Genomic DNA, 27,240 nt, shown 5'->3' on the forward strand with positions numbered 1-27,240 from the left:
AAAGTACCAAGTAGCACATTAAAGTGTTTATATATGGCATTGGTGGAATCAATACTGAATTATGCCCTTGACAGTTATGGACTTACATTTAGATCATACATTCACAGGTTAGAGAACATGCAAATTAGGTTTTTAAAATTACTTGTTAACAATAAAACAAAAGCAAAATGTAAAGGTGACTACAGTAAATTGTTCAAAATTTGTAAAATTTTACCGGTAAGTCTACAGCACAAATACCTTTTGGCTGTTAATAATTATAGTGATGTGTCTAGTAATTTGTTATGTAAAATTAATAACAAATACAACACAAGATCAATGACAACGGGTAAATTTATAGTACCAAAAATAAGTAATTATTATGGAGATAGGACGTTAAAAAAACGTATTCCGTATCTACTTAATAATTTACCCGAGGCCATTAGACGTGAAACCAAGATATATAGATTTAAGAAAAAGTTAAAGGTTTGGCTTTTCCAAGATATCTGATAGAGTAGCTGTAAGTTTTAGTACTCCCGGATTCTCTCCATATTTTTCGGTATAGTACAGTTCAGTATGAGTGTGTATAATATTAAGTGTGTATAATAATAAGTGGATATCTAAGTTTAATTTAAGACTCATTTCTTGATTCTACAGTCAAACTGTATATACAGTTTTGTAGAACTATGACTATATTAAGACAGTTGTACCTTATATATATAAATAAATAAATAAAATAAAAACTTGCTTCGATCCGGCTGAAAATTTGTATGAGGGGGTCTTTAGGAGTCCTTAACCATAATTTTGGGTCAAAAGTTTCTTTTCGCCATTTTTTAATATGGCTGTCATATAAGCGTTTTTTTCGTCAAAAGTGGCTGCCGAAACGGACTTGCTCTGATTCGGCTGAAAATTGGCATGCGGAGGCCTCTAGAAGTGCCGGAAAATAATTTGTGGTCAAAATTGGTTTTTCGCCATTTTATAGAAGCGTTTGTTGGTGGCAGAAAAAAAAATGCTCTGATCCCTTTGAACATTGGCATGTGTGGGTCTCTACGAATGCTTGATGATAATTTGTGATCAAAAATGGTTTTACGCCATTTATTAATATGGCCGCCATTCAACAACAAATAAAAATTATCTCTAGTTCAACTGAAAATTGATATGTCGGGATCTCTATAGGTGTTGGATAATAATTTGCAGTCGATATTTATTTTTCGCCTTTTTTCAATATGGCTGCCATACAAACTTTTTTAGCGCCAGATAAAAATTTGCTCTAATTCGATTGAAAGTGGAAATGTCGGGGTCTCTATGAGTGTTTAATAATAATTAGCGGTCAAAATTAATTTTTCGCCATTTTTCAATATGGCTGCCATACAAACTTTTTTGGCGGTAGATAAAAATTTCTTCTAATTTGACTGAAAATGGCATGGCTTCAATCACAATTTGGGGTAAAAAATTCTGATTCGAACCAAGCTAGCCTCAATTTTCAAAGCAATCCTAGACCACTTGGCCAAGACGACCTTTTCCTAACCTGTCGGCCTCGGTGTTGCCATATTATGAACATGAAATAATGAAACTAATTCCATCCTACTTCCTATTCTATTCTAGGCTTGGCCCAGTGTCAGTTTCGATTAATGTTTCCCACTTCCTACCCCATTTTTGTTCAAACTGACGCATGACGGCAATGATATTATACTCTTATCGTCGTAAACGAGTTTCTTCTAAGCTGCCAATCGCGAACTCGCGATGGCTAATATAGGCAATTTTTTATGTTGTCTCGCCTCGTCACTCGTCTCATCTCGCCTCTCTCGCCAGTGGAAAAGCACTTAGTCAATGGCTCAATCTCTAACTACTCTAACCGAAAAAAGTAAAAAAAAAAAAATGTCACACGAATGTCACGAATCTTTGCACATGCATGCAATCACAATGCCATGCAGTATTGATTGCCGGAAATTCGGAATACTTGTAGTAAAAATTGCTAATAAGAATTTTACTCAAAATGGTGTTAGCTCATGAAATGGCAGAAGGAACAAGGACTAAAGATATCAAAACATCCCAAGGCGTCACGTTCAGTTCTTTGCTGCTTGCGCCTGAAACTTTAAAAGGGCTACAAAATTCCGGCTTTTTCAAACCTTCTCCAATACAATTACATGCTATTCCACTTGGAAAATGTGGTTTCGGTGGGGAGATGTCTATACTTTAAACTTTTTATGATATTTACCATTATAAAACGTATATTTTTTCTTTTAGACTTAATACTAGAGGCGAAATCAGGCACTGGTAAAACCGCTGTTTTTTCCATTATTGCATTAGAAAAACTGGACTTGCAAAAAGGATTGCAGACCATTGTTTTAACTCCTACACGAGAAATCGCTGCTCAAGTATGTGACGTAATAAAGCAGATTGGATGTAGCTATGAAGGTATCCTTTTAATTCACAACTCAACTTTTTGTACCAAAATTTTAATTCTGTAAGTTTTAAATGTTCTTTTATTATAGGCCTACAAGTAGAAGTTGTCATGGGTGGTTTACCGGTCCAGGATGACGTAGCTAAATTTAAGAAAAAAGTACACATTCTAGTTGGAAGCCCAGGCCGACTGCGGCAACTTGTTCAAGAAAAGTATGTCAGTGTGACTTCAGTCAGGCTCATAGTATTTGATGAAGCAGATAAACTAGTTGACAAAAGTTTTGTGGCAGATATTAACTACATTTTTTCTAGCTTACCACAAGAAAAACAGGTTATAATGAGTAGTGCCACTTATCCTGAAAAAGCTAGAGAAGCAATTAATAAATACCTGCAAGGTGCTCAACATATTTGTCCTGATACAGACAGTATTTTACTTGGCATTGAACAAAGGGTAATATTTGTAAAGCACAATGTTAATATAGTAAAACAGACAAAGTTTAGGTTCGAAGAATTATTAAAAATATTATCAAGGAAACCATTTAAACAAAGCTTAGTCTTTTGTAATTACCAGACCCGAGTAGCAGAAGTAGGAAAAATGTTAAAAAAGGAGAAATGGCCAGCAGAACAACTGTATGGACAACAGAATCAAACAGATCGTTTGGAAGCCCTTAAAACGTTGCAAGATTATGGGTGCAGAATATTGGTTTCAACTGATTTAGCAGCAAGGGGCATTGATGCATCTAATGTTGATCTAGTTATAAACTTTGAACCTCCTTTTGAATGGCAAACTTATCTTCACAGGATTGGAAGAGCAGGTAGATTTGGATCTTATGGCGTAGCTGTAACAATTCTCAGTAAAGGACAGGAAGAAAATAAATTTAAAACCATGATAAGTGAAATCAAAGGATCAATCAACTTGAAAGAATTTTGGGATGATGAAACATTTGTTGCTGATGTTAATTTTAACATGACTAATTCCACACAAATTGAATTAAAACCTCATGAGACTGAAAATGACAAAGAACAGATATTTCAGACGCTTTGGGATACATTGACTTCTCCATCAAAAATAGACCCAGAAGAAATAGAAAGCTTTGAAACTCTGTGCTCAGTTAAAGAAACAAAGGAAATTGGAATTAAACCTTTTTCTGATCTCTTGAACTCTTTTAGCATACATGAGCCCAATAATAATTTAAATGAAGAAAGTCCATATCAGTGCTTAAGCTTGCCAGATATCCCTACCGCCAAATATCGTGCTATAATTAACAATATACACACAAAAACAGACTCTGCGAAGCATATCATAGTAGAAAACTGCCAAAGAGGAGAGAAACAAGATGAATATGCTTTTGATATAAATAACGAAACATTGAACGTAAACTTGAAAGAACTAAATATACTTCCAAAATTAACCTTAGCTACTGTAAAAAATAACATAGTAGGATTGGATAATTTGCAAAATGATGACAATATTAACAATGATTATAAATTGGAATATCTTCAATTAACAGAAGCACTGCATGGAGCACAACATCCTGAAGTTTTGGGAAGCTCACTAGACACAAACTCACTAAATTCAAAATCTTTGGCTACTGTAGAGGATAGCATAGAAAGAAAAGATTATTTACAAAATCAAAATAATGGTTACAAAACTTTTGGCTTTGAAGACCCCGAAGTCTCGGATGCTCTGCGCGCAGCAGGACTTCCGACAGCTTTTAGTAGCAAAAAACTTAAAACCTCAAATAAAAAAAGAATCTATAAAACAAAAAACAAAAAGTTTATAGAAAATACTCCTTGGCCTCTATCATCTAAAACTTTTAATCAGAAAAATATTTTTGATAATAATGTTCACAATAGTGATACAGGTGAGATTGGAGTTACTTGTGGAGTCACAGTTACACATAGTTTCAGAAATGACTCTGTAAATGAGTACTCAAAGACATTGGAATTCAATGAACCTAATACATCAAATTATTTTCGAAATAAAAATGAACATAATTGTTTCAATAACACAATATGTCCGAATAAATTCGACTATAAAAATACTTTTACAAATCCACTACAGAGTAGTGATGTTGATGAATACATTGCAAAGGATAATATGTGTGATAATACTAGTCAATATCAAAGATCTAAAAAAAATGAAAATACTCGAGCTCCTGTGAAGCAACACGAAGGTAACACAACTTTGTATGGATGGACTACAAAGTATGGAAGACAAGATGATACTCATCAAACTAACGGCCTATTAAAACCGGAATGTTCCAAAGAAACAAGTGATGATGACACAGAGAATGGCTCTTCTGATGAGTCAACATTGTCTCCAGAGTATGTTAACTGGTACAAAACATTGAAATACAGAACATTACAAGTTCAACTTGCTGTGTATGTTGATGAATTGTCCAAGCTTTAAATGTTTTCCTTGTTATAAAGTAGATATTATGTAAGGATAAACATTGTTGTACTTACAAAAAGTCGGATTGCTCAGTGGTATAAAAATCAATAAAAAATATACACTTTCTTATTTATATTTATTTTTAAAAATCATTCACAATACCAGACATCACAAAATACTGTTCAAATAAATTTAATATGGTCATGGAAGATTTATTTGAAATACACATTTTGAAAAAAATAGGCATAGTAAATGTCATCACGAAAATTGAGTCCCAAGGAAGACATAATAATAAATATTATGTAGTAACAAAAAAATTAATATAATTTGATCAACCAAATAGAAATGACTAGAACTTAATGTAACATGAAAATTCCACTTACTACTTATTATAATATACTTATTGCCTGAGAAGTATCAAATTGTTAAGTTTTTGTAACTGTGTAAATGCAGTAGCTATGATTAGAGATTATAGAAAAACTAAAACGTTAATCACTAGTCCTTCTTCTCATGGGTATCTGTAATTTAAAAAAAATTAATTAGTATGTAGCACTCTACAAATTTCATAAAATAACCCTGATGAATGACTAGGCTGCTGTAGAGATTAATAACTATTTATGTATATAACTATTTATAGATTAATAACTGCCTCCGTGGCCGAACGGTTACCATACCGGACTGCCACGCAGAGGTCCCAGGTTCGATTCCCGGGCCGGGAGGAATATTTGTATGGCCTACAATTATTTCTCTCGTGAGTTTGGGTGTAATTTGTGGTTGTCTAAGTGTGTGTCCATGGCACCCGCGACTCAGGGTTTCCCTAGTGCGGGGCTATGTAGAGTCTGCGCGTTATTTATTAAAAAAAAAAAAATAGGAGTCTATGATGAAGGTATGAGAGCAAAGTGCTCAAGACTTGCCTGGTGCTTCCTCTTCTTCAGCGTCCAGTATATCGGCACAGCAAACCGAGTAGCAGATAAGCGATAGAAAACCCAGTGGTAAGCCAAACACTAAAGCAGTCAAAACCGGGTTACCGCGCCACATGTTTATCAACGTTGTTCTAGTTTCGAAGAAACCTCTGTATAGACGAACTGGCCAGTTATTACCTCCGTAAGCCTGAAAAAAATTCCAACTATTAATACTAGGACATATCGCTAGGGCGTGAGCACACACTAAGAAATTCGACGTGTCTGCTACAGAAAAGATGAAAATGGTCTTGTACACAACAAGAACATTGTCGGATCTAGCCACGAAAACGTGTCGTGTCTGTTGCAGACGAGAAAAAGATGAAAAGGTATGTACTATACGAATGATTTCGGACAGTAGACGTGTATAGGGTAAAATGTGTCAGTGCATTACGAGTCTTCCAGGTAGCTATCGTTTTGCATAGGGCGCACTATAAGTTTCCGGAACTGGCCACTTACATAAACAATATTTAAAAAGTAATTACAACAAAATTTTAGAAATTGGTTGTCTACATCACCATGGATTTTAACCATACATATAGAAAAAAAGGGAACATTTGGTATGGGGGAGTAGTTCGTGATGGCCTCGATATTATAAAAATGATCATATCGAGGTGACACGTCTACAAACATCGCCACAGTGACATGGCGATCGTTGTACATACAAGATCTCTCGTAAAACGAGAAAATGCCAAGTTCTAGCGATACACCTTGTAAAAATTTGATTGAAAACAAAATTTTTAAAACCAGTGAGATAACATTCCACCGGCTATTTGCATTTTTAGTTACTATTTATATTATTATTCTATTTCTATTATTGTTCAATGTTTTCTTTTTGTCTCCATAGAAATTTCTAGACTCAAATATAGTGTTGTTCATTTACGATGGCTGATGTTTATCGACAATAAATTTTTACTGAAATGTTTGAATTTCTTGCTATGATTTTTGTAATTAAAGTCCCTAAAATATCGAAGCGAAAAGCATTCACGTTATATTGATTTCTTTTATTATTATTATTATTATTACTAAACATTTTATTTCGAGTAACTTTAACACAACTTATATTTCGGACAACCGTTTCAATTTCATATCAATTTGTATGTTGCTGTTGCTTGAAGAAAAATGTATGTGAATTATTGTTTTAGATAATTTACATATTTAAATTCCATTATACTCGTAGATTTAACGTAGAGTATTTTTAAGTTTTTCCAATGAGTTCAAAATAAGAGAAGGTTGGATTGACGCTGCAGGAAAATCTAAATATTGGTTTTCTTATTACTATTTCTGACTTTGTTTAAATTTCCATAGAAAAAGCATTTAAAAAATAAATAACATAAAATCGGCTTTATTTTACATGTGCATGCAAAATAAATTAGAAACAATAATAGAAAATTACATAAATCCTTCATAAAAAACAACAATTTAATTGATTAAATTCGTTGTTGGTTCGAGTTTACAGTGACAGCTTAACCAACCCGTGGTAACGTATAATGGAAAACTGACACTGGCGACGATCGCCATAAATTTTATATTCTTTTTAAAAAACTGACACTGGCCCAAGCCTAGTGGCCGCCATTAAGAAAATAATTTATATTAATATATTAATTTAATAATACACCAGTACCAGTGTATGTATAGTATGAAAAATAGAATATTTTATTTAATATTAAAAACAGCCACATGGTTCTAACTATCGATTCGGTAGGACCACATCCCTCGTGGAGTAGCGTCAGTTTAAGGTTAATAAGGGTAACAATTCACGGAGCGGTTTCCATCCGCGCCCGCCGGTGCTGCGGGACAGCGATTTTATTACAATACTCACGACCCTGCAAGTTTATGCGGGCACGAAGCCGCTGCGATTGCGGAACGGACCACCAACTTAGTGGGAGACAATCGCAAGTCGCGCGGTTAATAGAGAACTCATACCGCGTGCGCCTGCACCACATTGCGCCGGAACCGACCGCCAAAGTGCGCGGGCGACAACGGCCGCCAAGCGCGCAGGTGATCGCATCCTGCGCGGTTCTACTAGTACCCCGCCGCGCTAACCGCGAGCAACCGTCACCACTACAGGCGTAAAACGCGTCGTGAAATGTGCTACTAATTTTACACACTTAAGTATCACATTCTACTGATGTCGCGGTGTCGCGGCAGGCGCGGGTGAAAACCGCTCCGTGAGTTCTTAGCGTAACGAAAAATGAGTTCCAGCGCCATCCAACGTGTAACAGTTAGCTTTTATATACTAGTAGAATTTTACTAAAACGCCACCTGATGGTGAATGGCTGAACCAGGATGAAAAAAATACTGAAATATTGTAAAATAACTCTCACTCAAGTGACTGTAAGTTTAATTTTGTTAAATTTTAAAATTGTGTTACGTTTTCCCATTTTAAGCCCTACCCAATCAAAACCTTTAAGTTATGCACACAAGCTAAAAAGTGGCGTCATCGGTACTCGATCTTACATAGCGTCATTACATATCTCCCCTATTTTTATTATCTATGGATTTAACTCGTGAAAATTTTCGTAGTACGATTTTGTACGATTTGAAGTGTAACTTAACAGCTCAGCGGAGCTTCGCTCGGCTTCAAACTGCTTTTGGCGATGGAGCACCATGCAAGACGACTATTTATAGCTGGTTTGCAGAATTCAAACGCGGTCGTGTGAATCTCAACGACGAATTTCGTGATGGTCGCCTGTCCACTGCTGTGAACATAAAAACATCGATGGCATGTGACATACCATGAGATTCAGGCATCTTTAGGCATAGGCATGAGTCAAATACAATCAATACTACACAAACATTGGGTGTGAAAAAGCTGTGCTCTCGGTGGATCCCATACAATTTGACTGAGGCTCAAAAAACGGATCGCGACACTTGGTGCAATGCCATGCTTACCAGATTCAACGAACGGGCGTCAAATTTGGTGTGGGACATAGTAACAGGTGACGAAACATGGATTTACAGTTACGATCCCAAAACAAAGCAGCACTCGAGCGTCTGGGTCTTTCGAGATGAGCCGAAACCAACCAAACCAAACCAAATTGCTGCGTGCTAAGTGCCTCTAAGCGGATTGCTTTTTTTTAAAATAAAACTGGACACGTGGCTACTGTTGCTTTGGAGAATCGTTGTACCATGAATAGTAATTGGTACACGACCTTTTGTTTGCCGGAAGTTATTGACAAACTCCGTAAAAATAGCCGTAAACGCTGTATCATCTTGCGCCACGATAATGCTAGTTCTCACACAGCCAGACAGACAAATTAATTTTTGAAGGTGAACGACGTTGACCTTATGAGCCATCCCGCGTACAGTCCCGATCTGGCACCTTACCTTGTGACTTTTATTTATTTTCAAAAATTGAGAACTAGTTACGCGATCAACGATTTTCATCACCTGAAGAGGCTATCGAAGAGTAGAGAGTATGTTTCAGAGATTGACACGGAGGAGTGGCATAAATGTTTTCAAACTTGGTTCAGTCGTATGAAAAAGTGCATTAACGCTAACGGAGAATATTTTGAGGAACAATAAATTCATTTCTGACCATTTATAGTATTTTTTTCTTATTCATTCCGGAAACTTATAGTGCGCCCCACGTACTACTAACTGTGGGAAGAAATATGTTGTTGTATATGTTGACTACTAAGCAACACTCGTGTCCACGCGCATAAACGTTCTGTACTGACAATGCACTTCACCCCGCCCCATTGAATAGCAGCAGAGCGCGTTGTGTCAGGGGTAGATAAGATTTTTTTCTTGTCCTAAGCCGAGGCAGTGTACACGGAGGCTACAAACTGAACGACAGCGGGTGGCGAAGGCGACAGCGGGTGGCGAAGGCGACAGCGATGCGGCTGGCGGCTTGCGCGACTTGATCAAAAAGTCTAAGTTTGCATATATGCTGTTATCCACTGTACCGGCGCGGGCGGCGCGCGTGGCACAAGCGCCGCACTCCAAATTCAGTCCAGTTGAGCGGTGAATACGCGTTCGAATAGTTATAGTGTCATCTTGTTGCTTACCTACACCAATTTTCCGATTAATCAAATTTAGAGATATCGGAATCGGAGGAAATAATTTCAGCAGTTTTAGAAAGACCACCAATATGGAATAGATATGTTTATCGACCATAAAAATAGAAGGAATCACTTAAAGAGAAGAATATTTATTTATTTTATGTTATTCACAATTAAAAAGTTTACGAAAAGGAACACAAGAGATGAATAGAGATGCTATTTGTTCATAATTTAGTGTGATTCCAATTATGGCTTGATATTTATCAAGAATATAGTCAAACGTTTTCCACGGTCATGCTGGCGTTATCATAGAACTTATCCCCGGATTTTATGTTTGGTCTTGACAATTTCGTCGAAACTTGCCTTTTTACTTTCTTTGTTTGTAGTACGGGTTCACGTCTTCTTGCCCCCATAATAACTCATATTGAATAAAATAGGTAATTATAAAAAGGTCACATCACAGTACCGACATCAAGCAAATTAAGCGAAAAGGTCGCTGGCGTTGGAAACAGGCTATTTTTACCGCCCCACCGACCGCATCGCTGTCGCCACCTTGCCGCGCCGCCACTCGCTGTCGTCCAGTTTGTGGCCGTAAAGTAAATAACTGAGAAAATATTGTAGTAACCATAAGAGGCAGAAGTATTGTAAAATCTCAGAAATCTAACTTAAACTATGTAGGTTCGCCAACAATGCTGTATTTCTTGGAACACCTACACTTATCCAAATAAACAAAGTAATAATAAAAAGTTTTTACAAACATTTCTGTGCTGCCGCCCTCACGCGCGTTAGGACGCGTTCCCATTATATCGTGACGACCATGTGACGATAGATAGTCGTGCAATTGTAAAGCATTTGTGTTTTTGAAGCAGGGCGGAAGACAAAATTAAATGGTAACTGGGTAACACCCGCTCACAGTAACGTGTGATTAAAAGTTACTTTAATTAATACTAATAACTTACCGGAGCTTGTTGATTATGAATTTGTTCAAGGAAAATAGAAATGGCTTCTGGAGTCATCAAAACTGGGTCATCATCAGGCATGTGATGATGGCTGGTAGTGGAATTGAGCACTAACAGATGGGGTACAGTCAGCTCTGACATGGCAATGGAATTAGCTAACTCTGGGGAACCCATCCATCCAAATTGGAAACGAGGATGCAGATCGCTTTTCCTTTGTCTAAAACATTATTATATTTGAAAAGTGGGAAATTCAAATTAGGAAGATTAGATTAAAGCCAGCGTAATATAAATTTCAATGCTCTTAGGCCGAAATCGGAGCATCGCAGCGCATTTTTCTCTGCGGTATTAAAGAGCACGCTACAGGATACTCGCTAACTCGGGAGACGCCGGTATCCACCGACATATGCCGATATCCACAGGTGTGCGCCGGAGTCTGCCTGAGTGCGCCGGGGACTTTTCGACTACGTAGCCGCTAGCAGAAGGGATTCAAATCCGAGCGACCGGTAGCATGTCGGGTGACACGACGTCGTTCCAGTGGACTCTGCGGTACGCAGGTGCACGGTCTCGGTATTGTAAAGGATAATATCCATCACTAGTTTGAGCTGGCGGGCAAAAGATCCTCTTCGATGCTCTCTCCCGCCGAGCGCCGCGCCGCCGCCGGTATGCGCTAGCTTACTATAGTAGCCCGTTAACATTTAAAACTACAGCGAAATAAGTTTTTTATTACGTATTACATAGTAGAAGGAAGAATTTTACAACTATTTGTTTATTATACTAACTTGATAAGTCCTTCAACCATATCCTTAAAATCTCTTTCAGTCTGCGTAATTTCGTTCAATTTATTTTCAGCAACAATCACTATTGCAATATATTTTCCTGTGTCCATCAGTTCATTTATATTTGATCTGGTAATCTTGGGAAAGAATCCGAAGCGTTCTGTATTAATCCACTTATCTAGTGTTTCATTTAAGGCTTCTTTATTGTCAATCAATTCTGGGGTAGCTAAAAATAAATGCGATTACTTACCACTAAACTTTATTATAGTGAATCAAGGTGATGTATATATAAAAATAATTAGTTCATTAATACAAGGAAGGAGTAAATAATATAACTATTATTTACTTCGTGATACAAGTGATTAGAGTAGGTTCATGTTATATTATAGATTACATAGTACAATGCCTAGTTAACCAGTACGAAAGATGATAGGAATAAGTTTTTTATTAAAAAAAAACTAATATAAATTAAAGAAAAACTACTGGTTGAACTTAAAATAAACATGAGGTCTGATAATTCGCGTTAATTGGGACGAATCCTTTTCGGAAAGAAAAAGATCAGTTGCACAGCAATGTCCCGTGACGGTGGCACACGGCACTTGCATCTGCTATCTGCTATGCAGATCGTAGAGAGGAAAAGTCAATTGCCGAACCAATACAATTTATCAAGAATTAGGAATTACAACCGGAAGATGACGATTAGAAGTCGGAACTCCGCCTTTGTGGCCTCAAACGCCGACTACGTGGGACAGAAATCTACATGAAGATTCAGGAATAATTTCACTTGCTTATAATCTAATTGAAAACTGGCGCGGAACGGAGTATTGTAGGTACCTTAGTTATAACGAAAAAAGAGAGAAAAGAAAAAAGCGTATAAGCCTTGAGTCTGTTGCGAGTAATTATGTAGGCTACTGGCTACACTTCCCAGTGAAGTTAGGCCTAACATCTTTGTTTTTTTACGATTTCCACATTACAACGAAAAAAAGAAGCTTCCTTCGGATTCTAAAACATAATAAATTACATAATAACAAGTGATTACAGTTTATTACTTAATTATATCAACATAAACCAAATCTCGAACAAAATGGTTGATAAGAAAGGGAGAAACTGTATTAATACCTTAAAATTTTATACTTTCAGTTTCGGATCAAGCGGAATCTTGAAGTACCGATGTTTGGATTATCGGGTCTCCATCCTAGATATATAATATGTACGTTCAATGTTTTTACATACCATTGAGATCTACTATTAATTATGTAAAATAAATTACCATCAAAGAAAAACGCTTCCTCCTCTTTATAAACAAACACAGCGGTTTCATTGGGTGGTTTGATTTCATGCTTAATTATTTCATGTGACATTGCATAGAACCATGAATGGGGTTGGTATTTCTCAGCATGCACAGCGAATATTTCCTGGAAAAATTATTAAAAAATAATAATTTGTTGATTTGATCACATGATAATTACAACAGTGAAATTAACTAAATGCACGGTAAGAAATAGCTCTCTCTTAATATAATATAAAGTGCTAACTAAACGTTGTTTCTTCATTACGAAAGTAATACGCATTGTTGTCATAGCTGTGTTAAATTATTCTGTACATCAGAACTCTGCAGTAAAGTTTCCTAATTTCAAAGTCGTACTTTGTCTGTTGTGTCTGCTTTGATGTCTCGTTTATCGTTTGTTATTGTTGTGATATTTCGAACCTTTTAGAGAAGAATCCCAAGTCTATAACACTATACACCGCGATATTTTAGTGTTATGCTATGAACTGAAGCAAACTCAAAACTCAAAACTCTGGAGCTGAAGCAGTATGTCAAGGAGTACATAGTCGCCACTGTGCCATAACCACTTTGCTAAGGTACGAATAAATACCAGCTGCCTTATACGCGTGCTACCTAGGCCTTGGCGACTAGAGGCACTGGAGCGCGGAAAAAAAGATAATGTGATTGGACAATTATTTCCTTTCTTAAATTTTAATAATTAAAGATTATTCTGATAGCAAGCATTATACAAAAAGAGTACAGCATTAATTCCATGTAAGCCCTTTTTGTAACACCTTGTATAGGTATTTGTAGTTTCATTTTACCTTGAAACCTCAATGATTTGAAGATTGCTATTTGTACAGTTATTTAATAAGATGTTTTTGGTTAATGGTATCTAAATATTCAATTTCGATTTCTTCGAGTATATATCTCGATGGACCATTATAATGTTATTGGAATTTGCTCTTTGTAGGTTACAGAAATTAAAGCAAGATCAGAGCAGGCAACTAAGTTTCACATCATGTATCGTCGCTTAGCAAACAACATTGCTCAGTTATTTAGCTCTTATTAGCTCAGTTATTTGGATATTTTAAAGGAGAGTTAAAAAACTGGTTACAGTATTGCGTACAGTATTGTACACAAGATTGTTAATGACTATTAACAATTTATAGATAGCAAATAATTGTATGCCTGTTAATTTTTTTTTTATTGCCTTATTATAAAAACTATACATATTAATAATAATATTCATGTTTGATTTTGACTTGAGTAACATACAAACATAAAAACTATCAATTTTCATTTTAAGCGGTATTGTTTGCTAAGCAACTACATTCAGTTATGTAAAATGACATTCAGGGTAGTATTCTAGAACTCTACTCAATGCTCAAGTTAGGATTGCACTGGAAATACGACCCTAATGGCAGGGACTTGAGTATGATTTCGAGTGCTTTAAACCATATTCAAACCCTGACTTGAGCATTGAGTAGAGTTCTAGAATACGACCGTTAGTAATGAAAAAGTCCACTCAAGTTAGTTTTATAAAGCAAAATATGAAGGACTTTCAAATCATACACTAAATTGCATTATTTAAATTTGGACATAGTTATGCAAACTCGAACCAACCCACAAAATGTCACTTTCCGAGATAATTAGATTTTTGTAAAAACAGTGTGAAGAAATAAATAGGTAAGTTATTTGAGACAAACAACGTGAGTTATGTGTAGCATTGAGAATGATATAGGGAAACTATTATATTATACAGCAATAAATAGAAAACATTATGTATCTTTTTATTTAGTTAACGAGAACCACGTTCTAGTTTTCGTAATGAAAACGCTAAAGATCTACAGTACTTCAGTACATGTGACATGGATCCATTTAGCATATTTTTAAAAATACATTATATGAAGTTAAGCAGCATGGTTCTTTTTAGCTATTAAAAAGTTACTTATTTAGGGTTGGTACCATGAAGAACTTTTATTTTCTCCGTTTTGGCTTGGTATCTTGCCTAGGATCTTTTGTGAGCGGGTAAAGGGCACGTCTGGTGTTCTACCTAAATACACAACTCATTTCACTCGAGGTGTGGGTTGGTTCTTGTTTGCATAACTATGTCCATTTGTTCTCATTCATAATCATAATATTTATTACCTACCCACAATGGCCCTTGTTGTTTGCCTACAAAACCAAAGAATACAGGGTGCGATTCCTTTAAGTCCCCTAGACTATCTGCATGTGTAAGTTTCTGCACGGCTGATTGAGACATGCGTAAAGCATAATTCACCATTTCCTCCTTTTCCCTCTCTCCTTGGTACTCATGCAGGGATGACCCTTTTATGCTGTAAATAAAATTGTTTCCAGGAACAAAACAGTTAAAGTGAATATTAGTCAAGATGTTTTTAATTATAAAATACTAGTGAGTTTTCCTCATTCTAATTATTTTGTTTATGTATCACATTTTCCTGATTTCTATACAGGGTGTAAATTTGAGACGGGGCAACAGGAAAACAGTTCTAAAAGACTATCCATGAATTTTGAAGATACTTTGATTGCCATTCACATATTTTGAAAAAATAGTACAGTCAGCAAGATAAAAGGCAATTTTTAGAACTTTTTTATGCCATTCGATCCGGCCTCTGGTAAGGATCAATAGTCTCTGTGGGACCAACTAAGGTAAGAGTACTCGAAATGTCAGAAATCGCAACAAACTATTTACCATACTTTTTGTAGGGACATATTTAGTAATCAGTTATTCTACGTCCTTAAGGAAACTAACAAATTGACAACGTATTTATTACGTATTTCAAAATAAAAACAATAAAAAAAAGCAAAATAACATAAAAATCTATGATAGGCATTGACTTACAATTATATGGACGTCGGGTCCGCGCTAAAAAGTGTCCGCACTTGTAAGGCGCTAAAATCGTATACAGAGCGCGACACTCCGCTTTAGTTCATTTGTTCTACGGACAGCGCGATACTGCGATGACATTACAATTTAAATTTCGAATAGGTTGACTTGGGACATTTTTTTCGTGGTTTTTGTATTAGACCCGTCGTCCATTTATTTGTAAGTCAATGATGATAGGACTTCATTGTCACCTTGGCGGATATAGGACCATGTGTTCCAATGCATGTGTTTCCACATTTGAGACCATTTTGATTAAAAATCGTATTAAAAGGGACACTTCGCTATTAACAAAACAAAACAAAGCTGTTCCAAATTTAAAAAATAATGATATGATTATAATTTGGTTTTACTTAATTCTTATTTGTAAAGCAGAAAAAAAGCGCGGGAAAGCTCGATCTAGGCGGGTTACCTTTTCGGCTTGTAAATTGAAATTTTAATAATAATTGTAATTAGGTGGTCAGGAGTGTAGTGTTTGTGTAAATATTATTTATTTGATTGTATATATTGTTTTTTGTATACATAATCATCGTCATCTGGTGAGTATTATCATTTTTCCTTTTGTCTAAAATGGACAAGCCCCAGGGTGCCCCCTGGATCAGGATCCAGGGGGCACGGTTCCCTAATCATTCATTCAGCCATACGACGCCCACTGCTGGGCATAGGCCTCCCCCAACGATCTCCACGACGATCGGTCCTGCGCTGCCCGCATCCATCGGCTTCCCGCGACCTCCACCAGATCGTCGGTCCACCTGGTGCGCGGTCGCCATTGAAGAACCTTTCCGCCCCAACGGCCATCGGTTCTCCTAGCTATGTGCCCCGCCCACTGCCACTTCAGCTGAGCAATTCTTCGAGCTATGTCGGTTACCTTAGTTCTCCTACGGATTTCCTCATTTCTGATTCTATCACGCAGGGAAATACCGAGCATCGCTCTCTTCATTGCCCGCTGAGTGACCTTGAGCCTTCTTATGAGGCCCATAGTGAGGGAGCACGTTTCTGATCCATATGTGTTCACTGGCAACACACACTGGTCAAAGACTTTCGTCTTGAGACATTGAGTTAATTTGGACGCAAAGATTTTTTGGAGTTTAACGCTGCCCATCCGAGCTGGATTCGACGAGAGATCTCTTTCTTAAAGTTGGACTAACCTAACTGCACTGTCTGCCCCAGGTATACGTAATGGTCAACAATTTCGAGTGTAATGCTCCCAATTTTAACTGGAGCGGGTACAACATGGACATTCGACATGATCTTCGTCTTGTCCATGATCATCTTAAGACCCACTCTTTGGGAAACACTACTGAGATCTTCGAGCATTGTGTTCAGGTCTCCCAAGGTCTCAGCCATAAGAACTATATCATCGGCAAATCGAAGGTGTGTTAGGTACTCGCCATTGATGTTGATGCCAAGTCCTTTCCAGTCCAGAAGCTTGAAAATATCCTCCAACGCAGCAGTGAACATCTTTGGAGATATCACATCTCCCTGTCTCACGCCTTGTTGCAGTTGGATAGGATTAGAGCTCTGATCCTGTAATCGGACTGACATAGTGGCATTTTTGTATAAGTACCTTAACACCTCTATATACCTATAGTCTATTTGGCACCTTTGGAGAGACTGCAGCAACGCCCAGGTCTCGATCGAATCAAAGGCCTTCTCATAGTCCACAAACGCTAAGCAAAGTGGCCGGTTACACTCCTCGGTCTTCTGTATAGCTTGCCGCAGCGTATGGATGTGGTCTATGGTACTAAAACCCTTTCGGAAACTGGCTTGTTCGGGAGGTTAGAAGTCGTCAAACCTGCGAGCGAGACGATTCGTGATAACTCTCGAAAACAACTTATAGATATGGCTCAGAAGCGAGATTGGCCGATAGTTCTTCAAGAGTGTTTTATCACCCTTTTTGAAGAACAGAACGACCTCGCTTCTGCTCCATGCCTTCGGCGTTTGACCTTCGACGATGACAGAATTGAAAAGCTTCTGGAGGACTTTAAGTATCGGCTTGCCACCCGCTCTCAGAAGTTCTGTAGTGATTCCATCATCGCCCGCCGCCGCTTTGTTGTTCTTGAGTTGTTTGAGAGCCACACTAATCTCATACAGGCTGCCGTCCGGGATATCTTCGGTATAATGTCGGGTAAGCTTGGCTCTGGGGTCTCTAACCTCGCTTTCAACAGGTGCTTTCGTGGAGTATAGCTGTCGATAGAAACTCTCTATCTCCCTCAGGATTTCAGGCTTAGATGAAATGATGCTACCGTCATCAGTCTTTAGCTTCGTCAGTTGGCTTTGCCCAATAGACAGATCTCTCGCGAACACCTTGGAGCCCTTGTTCCGCTCAATGGCCTCTTTAATACGCTCTGTACTAATTTGGCGTATGTCGCTAGTCAAAGACTTCGATATCTGCCTATTTAGCCGCCTGTAGTGACTTGCATCCTCTGAGTTCTGTAGCCTCATTTCATTTCTATGTTCCATGAGTTGAAGTGTTTTGTCGGAGAGTTTCTTTATTCTGGTACGGTGGGTTTTGAAAAACTTGGACCCAACCGTACGGACAGTGTCCACCACCATGTTGTTTAGGTCGTCCACATCTATGCAGTTTTCGAGGGCTTCGAAGCGGTTTTGAAGTTCGATCTGAAAGCTCTCGGGGTTTTGGAGTTGTGCAGGTATTGGTTGGAGCGTAGACTCTATCAGTCGAGTTCTTTCCAGCCGGATATTGATATTCAATGTGCCTCGTACCAACCGGTGATCATTTCCTGTTTTAACGGTGTTGATCACAGATACATAATTGAATATATGCTTTTTCGTCGACATGATAAAGTCAATCTCATTTTTTATTTTGTCGTCCGGAGTCATCCAGGTCCACTTACGAGTTGGAGATTTCCTGAAAAAGATGTTCATCATATAGAGGTTCTCCTTTTCCATGAAATCAACCAACATCCGGCCTCTGGCGTTCCGTTGTCCAACTCCAAATTGCCCCACTCTCAGTTCATCACCGCAACACTTTCCCAACCTTGTATTGAAGTCCCCCATAACAATCGTGTAGTGGGTTTTGTAGCTATGCATGGCTTTTGAGATCTCCTCATACATAGCCTCCACTTCGTCATCTGGGTGTGTCGAGGTCGGAGCATAAACCTGAATGACATTCAACGAATATCGTTTTGATATTCTGAGTATCAGGTATGCCACCCTGGTCGACACACTTCCGATGGAAATCACGTCCACAAGTCCCTTGTTAACAAACAAGGGACTTGTGGACAATAAACCCGACACCGTGCACCGCCAAGGGACTGTTAGTCGCCCTCCCGGTGGTACAGTAAGTTGCCGGAATTAAGGATTATCGAGTCCTCCCCCTCTGTTCGGACTTCAGATAGCCCAATGATATCCCAGCGTAACTTACTAATAGCTTCTTCCAATTCTGTGAGCTTTGCGTCGGTCCTCAATGTGCGCGTGTTGTAGGTTGCCAGGTCCAGTCGTCGTCGTTGATGGTAGCCGGGTCTCCCCCGGGGATTCTTCGACCCCATTCCCTGTTTCCAAAGCCGCTACCGTGACTAGGAAGAGCAGGACTGCCGGGACTAGGGGCCAATTCTTTGGTGTGTGTATCATAGGGGGGGTTGTGCCATAATCGCCACGCTTGGCAGGCGGGTTCGCGATCGCAGTTCTGGCCAAGATGTGTAGAAGACGCTGCTGCCCGTCTTCTTCTGACAATTTTTGTCCTTAGTCGCCTTTTACGACACCCACAGGATAAGAAGGGGGTGGTGGTATTCTAGGCCGGCACCACACGGTCCCCTCAGTTGGTAGAAATTTGATTATTGCCTCCAATGATTCCAGTATGGACACGAACCATACTGACTACTCTCTAAAAGGGTGAAAACGTATTCGTCAGCGTAAAATCTGTAAACATTGCAATAAGAAAAAACGAAAGCATAAGTCTCAATCAGACGATGGATGTGGTTGTTCAGATAGCGACATTTGCGGTATACCAAGTTTAATAGTACTTCAGAAATTTACTCGACGCCTCCTTCATCTATGATAAGTTAGCCCCTCCAATAGCCCAACAACAAATAGTACTTGATAAAGTTCTACTTTCAAATGATGAATCGGAGTTAAGTTTTCCATTTTCGTTGAAAGAATTGAGAGGCGTTTTATGTAATACTGTAGACTCTGCTCCTGGTAGTGATGGAATTACTTATACCCTTTTATCTAATTTGGATGATTCTGCCCTTTATTATTATTTACAGCTGATTAACACATCCATGTTGGAGTCGTTTTCAGATAACCTCCAAAAATGTGTCCCTTTCAATAACTTTTATGTTATTACATGAATGCTAAGGATTATTTATTTAATATGATTGCTTGCTTACTTAGTCTGTGTTACATATAAAAAGACTACTTTACTACGTCACAGTAATAAATAAAAAAATTAAAAAAGTGGGCCATTTCTCATTCATGGGAGCCGATTCCATGTCGCCCTAATTTTAAGAAAAGAAGAAAAAATTAAACACTGGTGGAAATCGCAATATTTCCCATCGAGGATAAACTCTAATAATTTACACGTCGAATACATACCATAACTTTCCAATTTATTATAAACAATCATGTTTTTTTGGGAATACAAAATGTGTTTCAATTTTTCTTATCATTAGTGTCAATTCAACTAAAAGCCTCCTAATAACAAAAGTTCATACCGCATCACCTTCACCCTTCGCACACCTGAGAAGGGGCTCCTGCCGGATTGGAGTGTACACAGTGAAGTAACCTGTGCATCTCCGTTTTAGCAAAAAATCGAGTTAAATACCAATTTCAGTACTAGTGACTAAATAGTTCTCATTCATGTAAAGCAATCTATCTATATAATATTAAGTAATAGTTTTATAAACTTTATTATACATCAATAGACAAAGGGAACTTTAAAATCCACTTGCACTTGCACTTGCCACATGCACTTTTATAACAGTCCAGCATATTTTACACACTGGACAATTAAAAATTTATCCAAATATCATTCTTGTCGCTCTCATTCTTATCTACTTTTAAGTCATATAGTTACTTTAAGCCAAACATTTACTTGAAATATAACAATTAGATGGTGATAGTGGTGGTGACGATGATGATTGTGGTGGTGATGATTGTAGTGATGATGACGATGATTGTGATGATGATGTGAATGGTAATGATGCTGATGATAATGGTGAACATGATGATGATGTTGATGGTGGTGATGATGATGATATATCGATGTACAACACAGTTTATATGACATTAACAAAATACTTATTTAGATTTATTTATTAATTACATATAGACAGATAGATGGTCTTACACGTATGAGAAGGATTTTGATACAAGAAGTTATATTAAAATATTTGTTACATGTTAAATGTTGTTAAATGTTCTTTTGTGAACGATAAAATGTGTGTTGTAACGATAATTTCTCATTACTGTGCCGTCGTTCTCATTTATGTTTATGAGAAAATCATTCGTGTTACTGCAATCTCATTCGTGTGACCTAAAATATCGTTTTTTTTGTTGTATTTAACTTAAATATTTCTGTGATTTTATAATTAGTGACATTGCTTGAACTTATTTGTACGTTTAAGACCTTAAAAAGAAAAAAGGGTTTTACAAAAATCACTCAAAAAGTGCCATTGAAATTCGGAAAGTGAAATTCACCCGTTGACAGGTGAAATTTCGCCATCTTGGAAAAGCCAGATAGTGTTACCAGTTTTAAATCCAAATAAAAACCCAGCAGAAAGCTCACCTTACCGTCCCATTGCCTTGTCTACTGTTCTTATCAAAACTGCTGAAAGTTTAGTGAAACCTCGGTTGGATTGGTATGTTGAACATAATAACAATTTGTTGCCCAATAATCAATACGGATTTCGAAAAGGTAGAAGCACCATGGACTGTCTCTCTATATTTACAACAGATATAAGATTCGCTTTTTCGATCGGTAATTCTATTTTAGCTGCATTTTTAGACATCCCTTCGGCGTATGATAATGTTCTTTTTCCAATTTTAAAATCAAAATTAGATTGTTTAAATGTTCTACCATTGTTATCTAACTTCATCATAAATTTATTAAACAATAGAACTATTAATGTTATAAATTATGAATATTCTTTCCACAGGACAATAAATAACAATAATAATAATAATAATAATAACGCACACACTCAACATAGCCCCGCACTAGGGAAACCCTGTGTTGCGGGTGCCATGGACACACACATAGACAACCACAAATTACACCCAAACTCATGAGAGAAATCAATGTAGGCTATGCAAATATTTCTCCCGGCCCGGGAATCGAACCTGGGAGCTCCGCGTGGCAGCCGTTCCGCATGGTAACCGTTCGGCCACAGAGGCAGTTAAAGCAGGCAATAAATAAAGGTTTTTCGAAAGGATCTGGGGGTCTACTCTCGATCTCCGTCCGACATCCGTCCGAAACATTTACTGCCAAATAAGCAATACTTGACCAAATGAAAAGACGCGTGATGCGAATGAAGCTTCATACTGGACACTTGTCTTTTAATTTTGTCGAATATTACTTATTTGACAGTAATTGTTTCGAACGGATGTCGGACGGAGATCGAGAGTTGCCCCCGTTTTGAGTCCCATACTATACAACATAATATACACTCATGATTTAGATAGGTGTTAAGGTGATGGAGTTTCTATTTTGCAATATGCTGACGATGTTCTTTTATATATTGAATCTAATGGAAGTGACCAAGCTGTAAATGTACTATCAAATAAATTGTTGGTTAGAATCGAATGGTTTAGAGTGATCTGCTAGTAAAAGCTCCATTGTGTTTTTCTCAAGGCGTAAAGTCCACCCTGCAATAAATGTTTCTTTTAATAATAACATAATCCCAGTTGTTGGCGAGGTTAAATACCTTGGTATTCTTTTTGATTGTAAAATGAATGGATCTCCTCATGATTATGTTGTTAATAAATGTGAAAAGGTTCTCAACATGCTTAGATGTTTATGCTGGGTCTGGTGGGGCAGCCATTCATACTCTTTAAAACTGCTGTATAATGCCCTGATTAGGAGTATAATTGAGTGTATAAGTGGAGTGCGTTGAGCCTCCGCTTGCCCTTCATCGACAGTTTCTAGCTGATAAATTCTTTTTCTGCATTATCCAATTTAATAGTTACCCTTTACTGCAAAAACCAGAGCTATTAAACAATCTAATAAATACCCCGGGTTATTGGTCTCACAAAAGTACTCCTTGCCGTATAAATAGTTATAGAAAGTATCTTACATTACAAGCTCCAACTCATAGTTTTGATATTCACCCACTTTACAGCAGTAATTATTTTGCCCCCTGATGTTTGTTTTGATTTTAGTTTAGTTAACAGACGTTTTGCTAACGCTTCCTTCAACTTTAATGTAGATTAAAGTAGTATTAAAGTAGTTAATTGGCATCCCTACAATCATATTTTCACTGATGCCTCAAAACTAGATAACTCGGCCGTAGGAGTAGGTGTTCTTCATTCTCAATACGATATTATTGAAAAAACAAAACTTCCTCCTCAAACATCTGTTTTCACTGGTGAATGCATAGGTCTTCTTAAGGCAGATGAATACATTCTCTTAGCACAATTACATAAAACAATAATATTTTCTGATTCCAAAAGCACTCTGCCGTCATTATGTAAATTCCCTTTTAGACCAAGTAAAATTTTCCCAATTATTAGTCAAATATGTGAAGCTGTACAACTGCCATTCAAAGGGTCTTTCTGTACTATTTGTGTACCTGGTCACAGTGATATTAGAGGTAACAAGAGAGCCAATATCTTAGCTAAAGATGCAGCAAACAACGGCGATGTAGATTTATATAGAAACTTGCTACACTACCTGCTATTTAACTTAAAGAATCTTGGCAAACTGTGTAGGAAGCAAGCAGTAAATCCATGGGTAGATATTTTCATGATATACAGCCCGATATCCCTGTCAAACCCTGGTTTTCGCAAATATATTTTGAGAAATGTGTTACTTCAATCATTACAAGAATGAGATTAGGACATACTTGTTCATCTGAACATCTTGCTAGACTTAATATAATACCTGATTCAATGTGCGAACAAGACATTGGCAGTCTGAACCATCTTTACCTGTCCAAGATATGACCATGCTTCATTTTTTAAATTTTAAATCTATAATTTCTTTACAAATTCCTTTACCAATGTCTATTCCTTTGTTATTATTGTATAATAATCATTCCTTTATTAATGCATTGGCTCAGTTCATAAGGAAAAATGATATTGAAATTTAGATTAATTATTTATCCACTTATCATTATTTTCAGCGATTACCATCTCATTTCCATTTCCTTCCGTAATTTCCATCCTTCATTGTTCAGATTTACCTATAATATACTACCTACCCTATCCTGTTGATCACCATACCAAAATTCTGTATTTGCTTTTATTTTTATACTACGATTTCCTTGTTTTTAAATTCCTATTAATATCCAAAAACCCACAACAAAGTTCCACAACAACAACTGCGACGACAATGATATCCTGAAGTCTCAAGAAGGAAGAAAATATTGGAAGAATTAACAAAAATTGGCAACTCAATTGAAATTGCATATGACCAAGGACTCCATAGTGCCAGGAAATAAGAAAAAAATTGTAGAGCAGTGGCCAGTTTCTTTTCTAACAAAAAGTTTTCATTTAAAATGTGTGGTAAAAGGTTTTTGCGATTTCTGATATTTCGAGTACTCTTACCATAATAGAGACTATTGATCCTTACCAGAAACCGAATCGAATGGCATAAAAATTGCCTTTTATCTTGCTGACTGTATCGTTTTTTCAAAACATGCGAATGCCAATCAAAGTGTCTTCATAATTCATGAATATTCTAGAACCGTTTTCCTGAAACTACAACTATTAAAGTATCCGGTCTTGCTGCCCCGTCACTAATTTACACCCTATAAACTACGAAGCGTTTTATAATAGGGTGTAATGTAAGTTATTTTATTTTTAGGGTCACTTACAAAATTATCGTAGGATAAGCTCGTATCTTGAAGTGTGTTGCCACAGCTGGAAACCGAGTGCAGTCCACTTTGGCCACTCTGATGGGGGAGTTATATAAAGTCTGCGCCACGTGCGCCCATACCGGCTCCAACCGCCGGCAGTGTGCACACCATGGAGCATAGAACTTCACGAACCACAGCCCCTCGTTGCTGATGTCAATGAATTTGTCACTCAGCTCCAGTACCCTTGATGACAAAACCCCAGACAAGCCTGCACGAGCACAACAATACATACGTACATAATTAATAACACCACCAGTTTAAGCTCAAATAATATTACCAGATCGATAATTATTATACCTGCTAAAAACAAGAAACATGATCCAAGTGAAAAATTCATTGTTCTTTTATTATCCTGTCCCTTGGGATTTAATTGACCAAATGAACTCTACAGCATGACGCTAGACACACAGACGTATCATTGTAACGAACGTGTACTCAGTAGAAATATTTAAGATACACTATATTTTAATAATCTTTTTTTGCAAGAAAAGAAACTGCAACCGTTCGCTTCAATCAGAATTTGACACACGGAGTGTGTAAGGCACAGAACACTATCTATACTCACAAGTAAGGTATCGATGGGCGAGTCGAATAATTAACTCGATTAACCAACTCGAGTTACTCCCCACAACGAGTACGCTCGAGCTACTTTTTTTATGAACTCGAGCTAGAGTAAGCTCGTATCGGTTCGGTACTAGAGATGGGCGTTGAATGAACGAACTAGTCGAATCAACCGTTCACGTCCAATCGAACGTTTCTATGGGTCTACCGTTCTTCGGTTAACTAGTAGAATTCGATGACGGCTAAACGGAGAGTCCACGCGTTAATCAACGCTCTGCGTCACGAGACGACGCGCGAACTCAGTCGAATTATACATAGACTTACACAGACAAACGTTGCCCGTTGTGGCGCAATGCCCTTGAATCTGTCGGCATTAATCTCTATTGCAGTATGTTAAAAGCGTCAATAGCCACGCTCATGTTAAACATTGGAAATAAATTAATTTCTAAAACAATAGTTCATATTCTCAAAAGTTACTTTAGTTGATTCAGTTAAACTCGTCTCACGAACGAAAACCAACTTAAGTTGAATGATCGACTAGTCGACGAATTTAACTAGTTGACCGACTAGTTGATCGTCGACGATGAACGGTTGCGTTTCGTTAACGGAAAACGCGTCGACGACCCATCTCTATTCGGTACCCGCCCCGCGCCGACCCGTATACTTCATTCATAGAGACGCATTCTAGTATGATTTCAAGCACTAGAAATCATACCCAAACCCTGACTTGAGCATTGAGTACAGTTCGGCAATACGATTGATTCGCACTAGCGTTTTTTCAACGGGCGTTAAAAAAACGTTGAAGTGAGACAAATTGATATCCACGTGTTTATTCACACGAAGACGGTTTTAACACGCGCATTTTTATCAAGCACTGTCGGATTTTCGACGTTGAGCGTTGGACGTTAAACTGAATTGAGCAAACTAAACTACGTGTTTTTGTTCTGACGGGGAGTTAAAAAAATGCCGGCTCAGCAGTCAGTTCGCACATTCGCACGTGTAGTTGTCTTGCGCGCCATGTGCAATGACGAGGGTACTTGTGGGGCTCACGATGCAGGCATCGAATGTGCTTATCAACATTCGGTAATAATTACAAAAGTTATAGGGATAAAGCCTCAAAACTTCCAGCGACACTTTTACACTTTTAAATATCTTAGATAATTTTACCCCAATATGATTTTTTTTCCTTTTCTGCCTTCTCGTAACACAAATGGCTATTGCCAATCATTTTGAATTCATAATTTACGTGCACACCGCAACGAGTTTGATTCACAATGTTTTTTTAACGTTCATATGAACACAAATATTCGGAACGGTAAAAAAACACCAGCGCTTTTAACGCTACGCTTTATAAGCGCTCTTTCGAATGACGCCTAAAAGGGTGTGAGTAGCGATGCACGACTTTGAATGTTAATAATTCTAGTTATTCGAATAGGCAAATCATTCCCCTAAGTCTAAATACAAGCACAATCATTCGACTCGAGTAGAATGTTTACGCTAATGCCCCTACCATTAGATGGATGCACGAGTCGAATGATTATTAGGTTGGAAATATTCGGAACCTCACAGGTAATTCATCATGTCCAAATCACATCAAAACCGCCCTGTCCCCGTCACATTCACGGTATTTACCATATGTCAGAGAGGGCTAGGTGATTTCGAGCAGAAATGCTTCATGGAATCTGTGGATTAATAATACTATGAATGACCATTAGCATCATTCGAATACGAAAATTAAATGGGTCGTTTTAAAATATATGTCACGAAATTGTCAATAAATTGTTTCGTCAAGACCTTAGACTCAGGACTTTGTCGTTGAGTTTCATCAGGACCAAAGGATGGAAAAACCAGTAGTCTAACAGGGCATGTCTTTTATTCGTAAAAATTATGCACTGTTTTTAATACCTTGTTTTATGTTTTATTTAAAAAAAAAACAATAAAATAATTATGTTTGTAAACTTAACCACTTACAGAAATATTTAAGTAAGAAGAAA

The 27,240-nt window shown here is 37.5% G+C and overlaps 2 protein-coding genes across 2 annotated transcripts; one reads left to right on the top strand and one right to left on the bottom strand.

The window, feature by feature from the left end:
• Positions 1-1,904: 1,904 nt before the first annotated feature.
• On the top strand, positions 1,905-3,329 carry LOC113234139 (probable ATP-dependent RNA helicase DDX20). Its single transcript, XM_026469405.1, has 4 exons — positions 1,905-2,153; positions 2,224-2,394; positions 2,472-2,830; positions 3,181-3,329. The coding sequence occupies exons 1-4, from the start codon at positions 1,973-1,975 to the stop codon at positions 3,196-3,198; spliced, it is 729 nt and encodes a 242-aa protein (XP_026325190.1). The 5' UTR covers positions 1,905-1,972; the 3' UTR covers positions 3,199-3,329.
• Positions 3,330-4,974: 1,645 nt separating this feature from the next.
• LOC113234080 (protein disulfide-isomerase TMX3) lies at positions 4,975-25,125 on the bottom strand. The gene is made up of 8 exons (XM_026469325.1): positions 24,983-25,125; positions 24,644-24,893; positions 14,898-15,081; positions 12,746-12,890; positions 11,479-11,701; positions 10,700-10,916; positions 5,689-5,884; positions 4,975-5,292 (listed from the first exon to the last, which is right to left on the bottom strand). The coding sequence occupies exons 1-8, from the start codon at positions 25,020-25,022 to the stop codon at positions 5,270-5,272; spliced, it is 1,278 nt and encodes a 425-aa protein (XP_026325110.1). The 5' UTR covers positions 25,023-25,125; the 3' UTR covers positions 4,975-5,269.
• Positions 25,126-27,240: the final 2,115 nt, after the last annotated feature.

The sequence above is a fragment of the Hyposmocoma kahamanoa genome, unplaced genomic scaffold, assembly GCF_003589595.1.
Source record: "Hyposmocoma kahamanoa isolate Upper Pololo Valley unplaced genomic scaffold, ASM358959v1 81, whole genome shotgun sequence".
Taxonomy (NCBI): Eukaryota; Metazoa; Arthropoda; class Insecta; order Lepidoptera; family Cosmopterigidae; genus Hyposmocoma; species Hyposmocoma kahamanoa.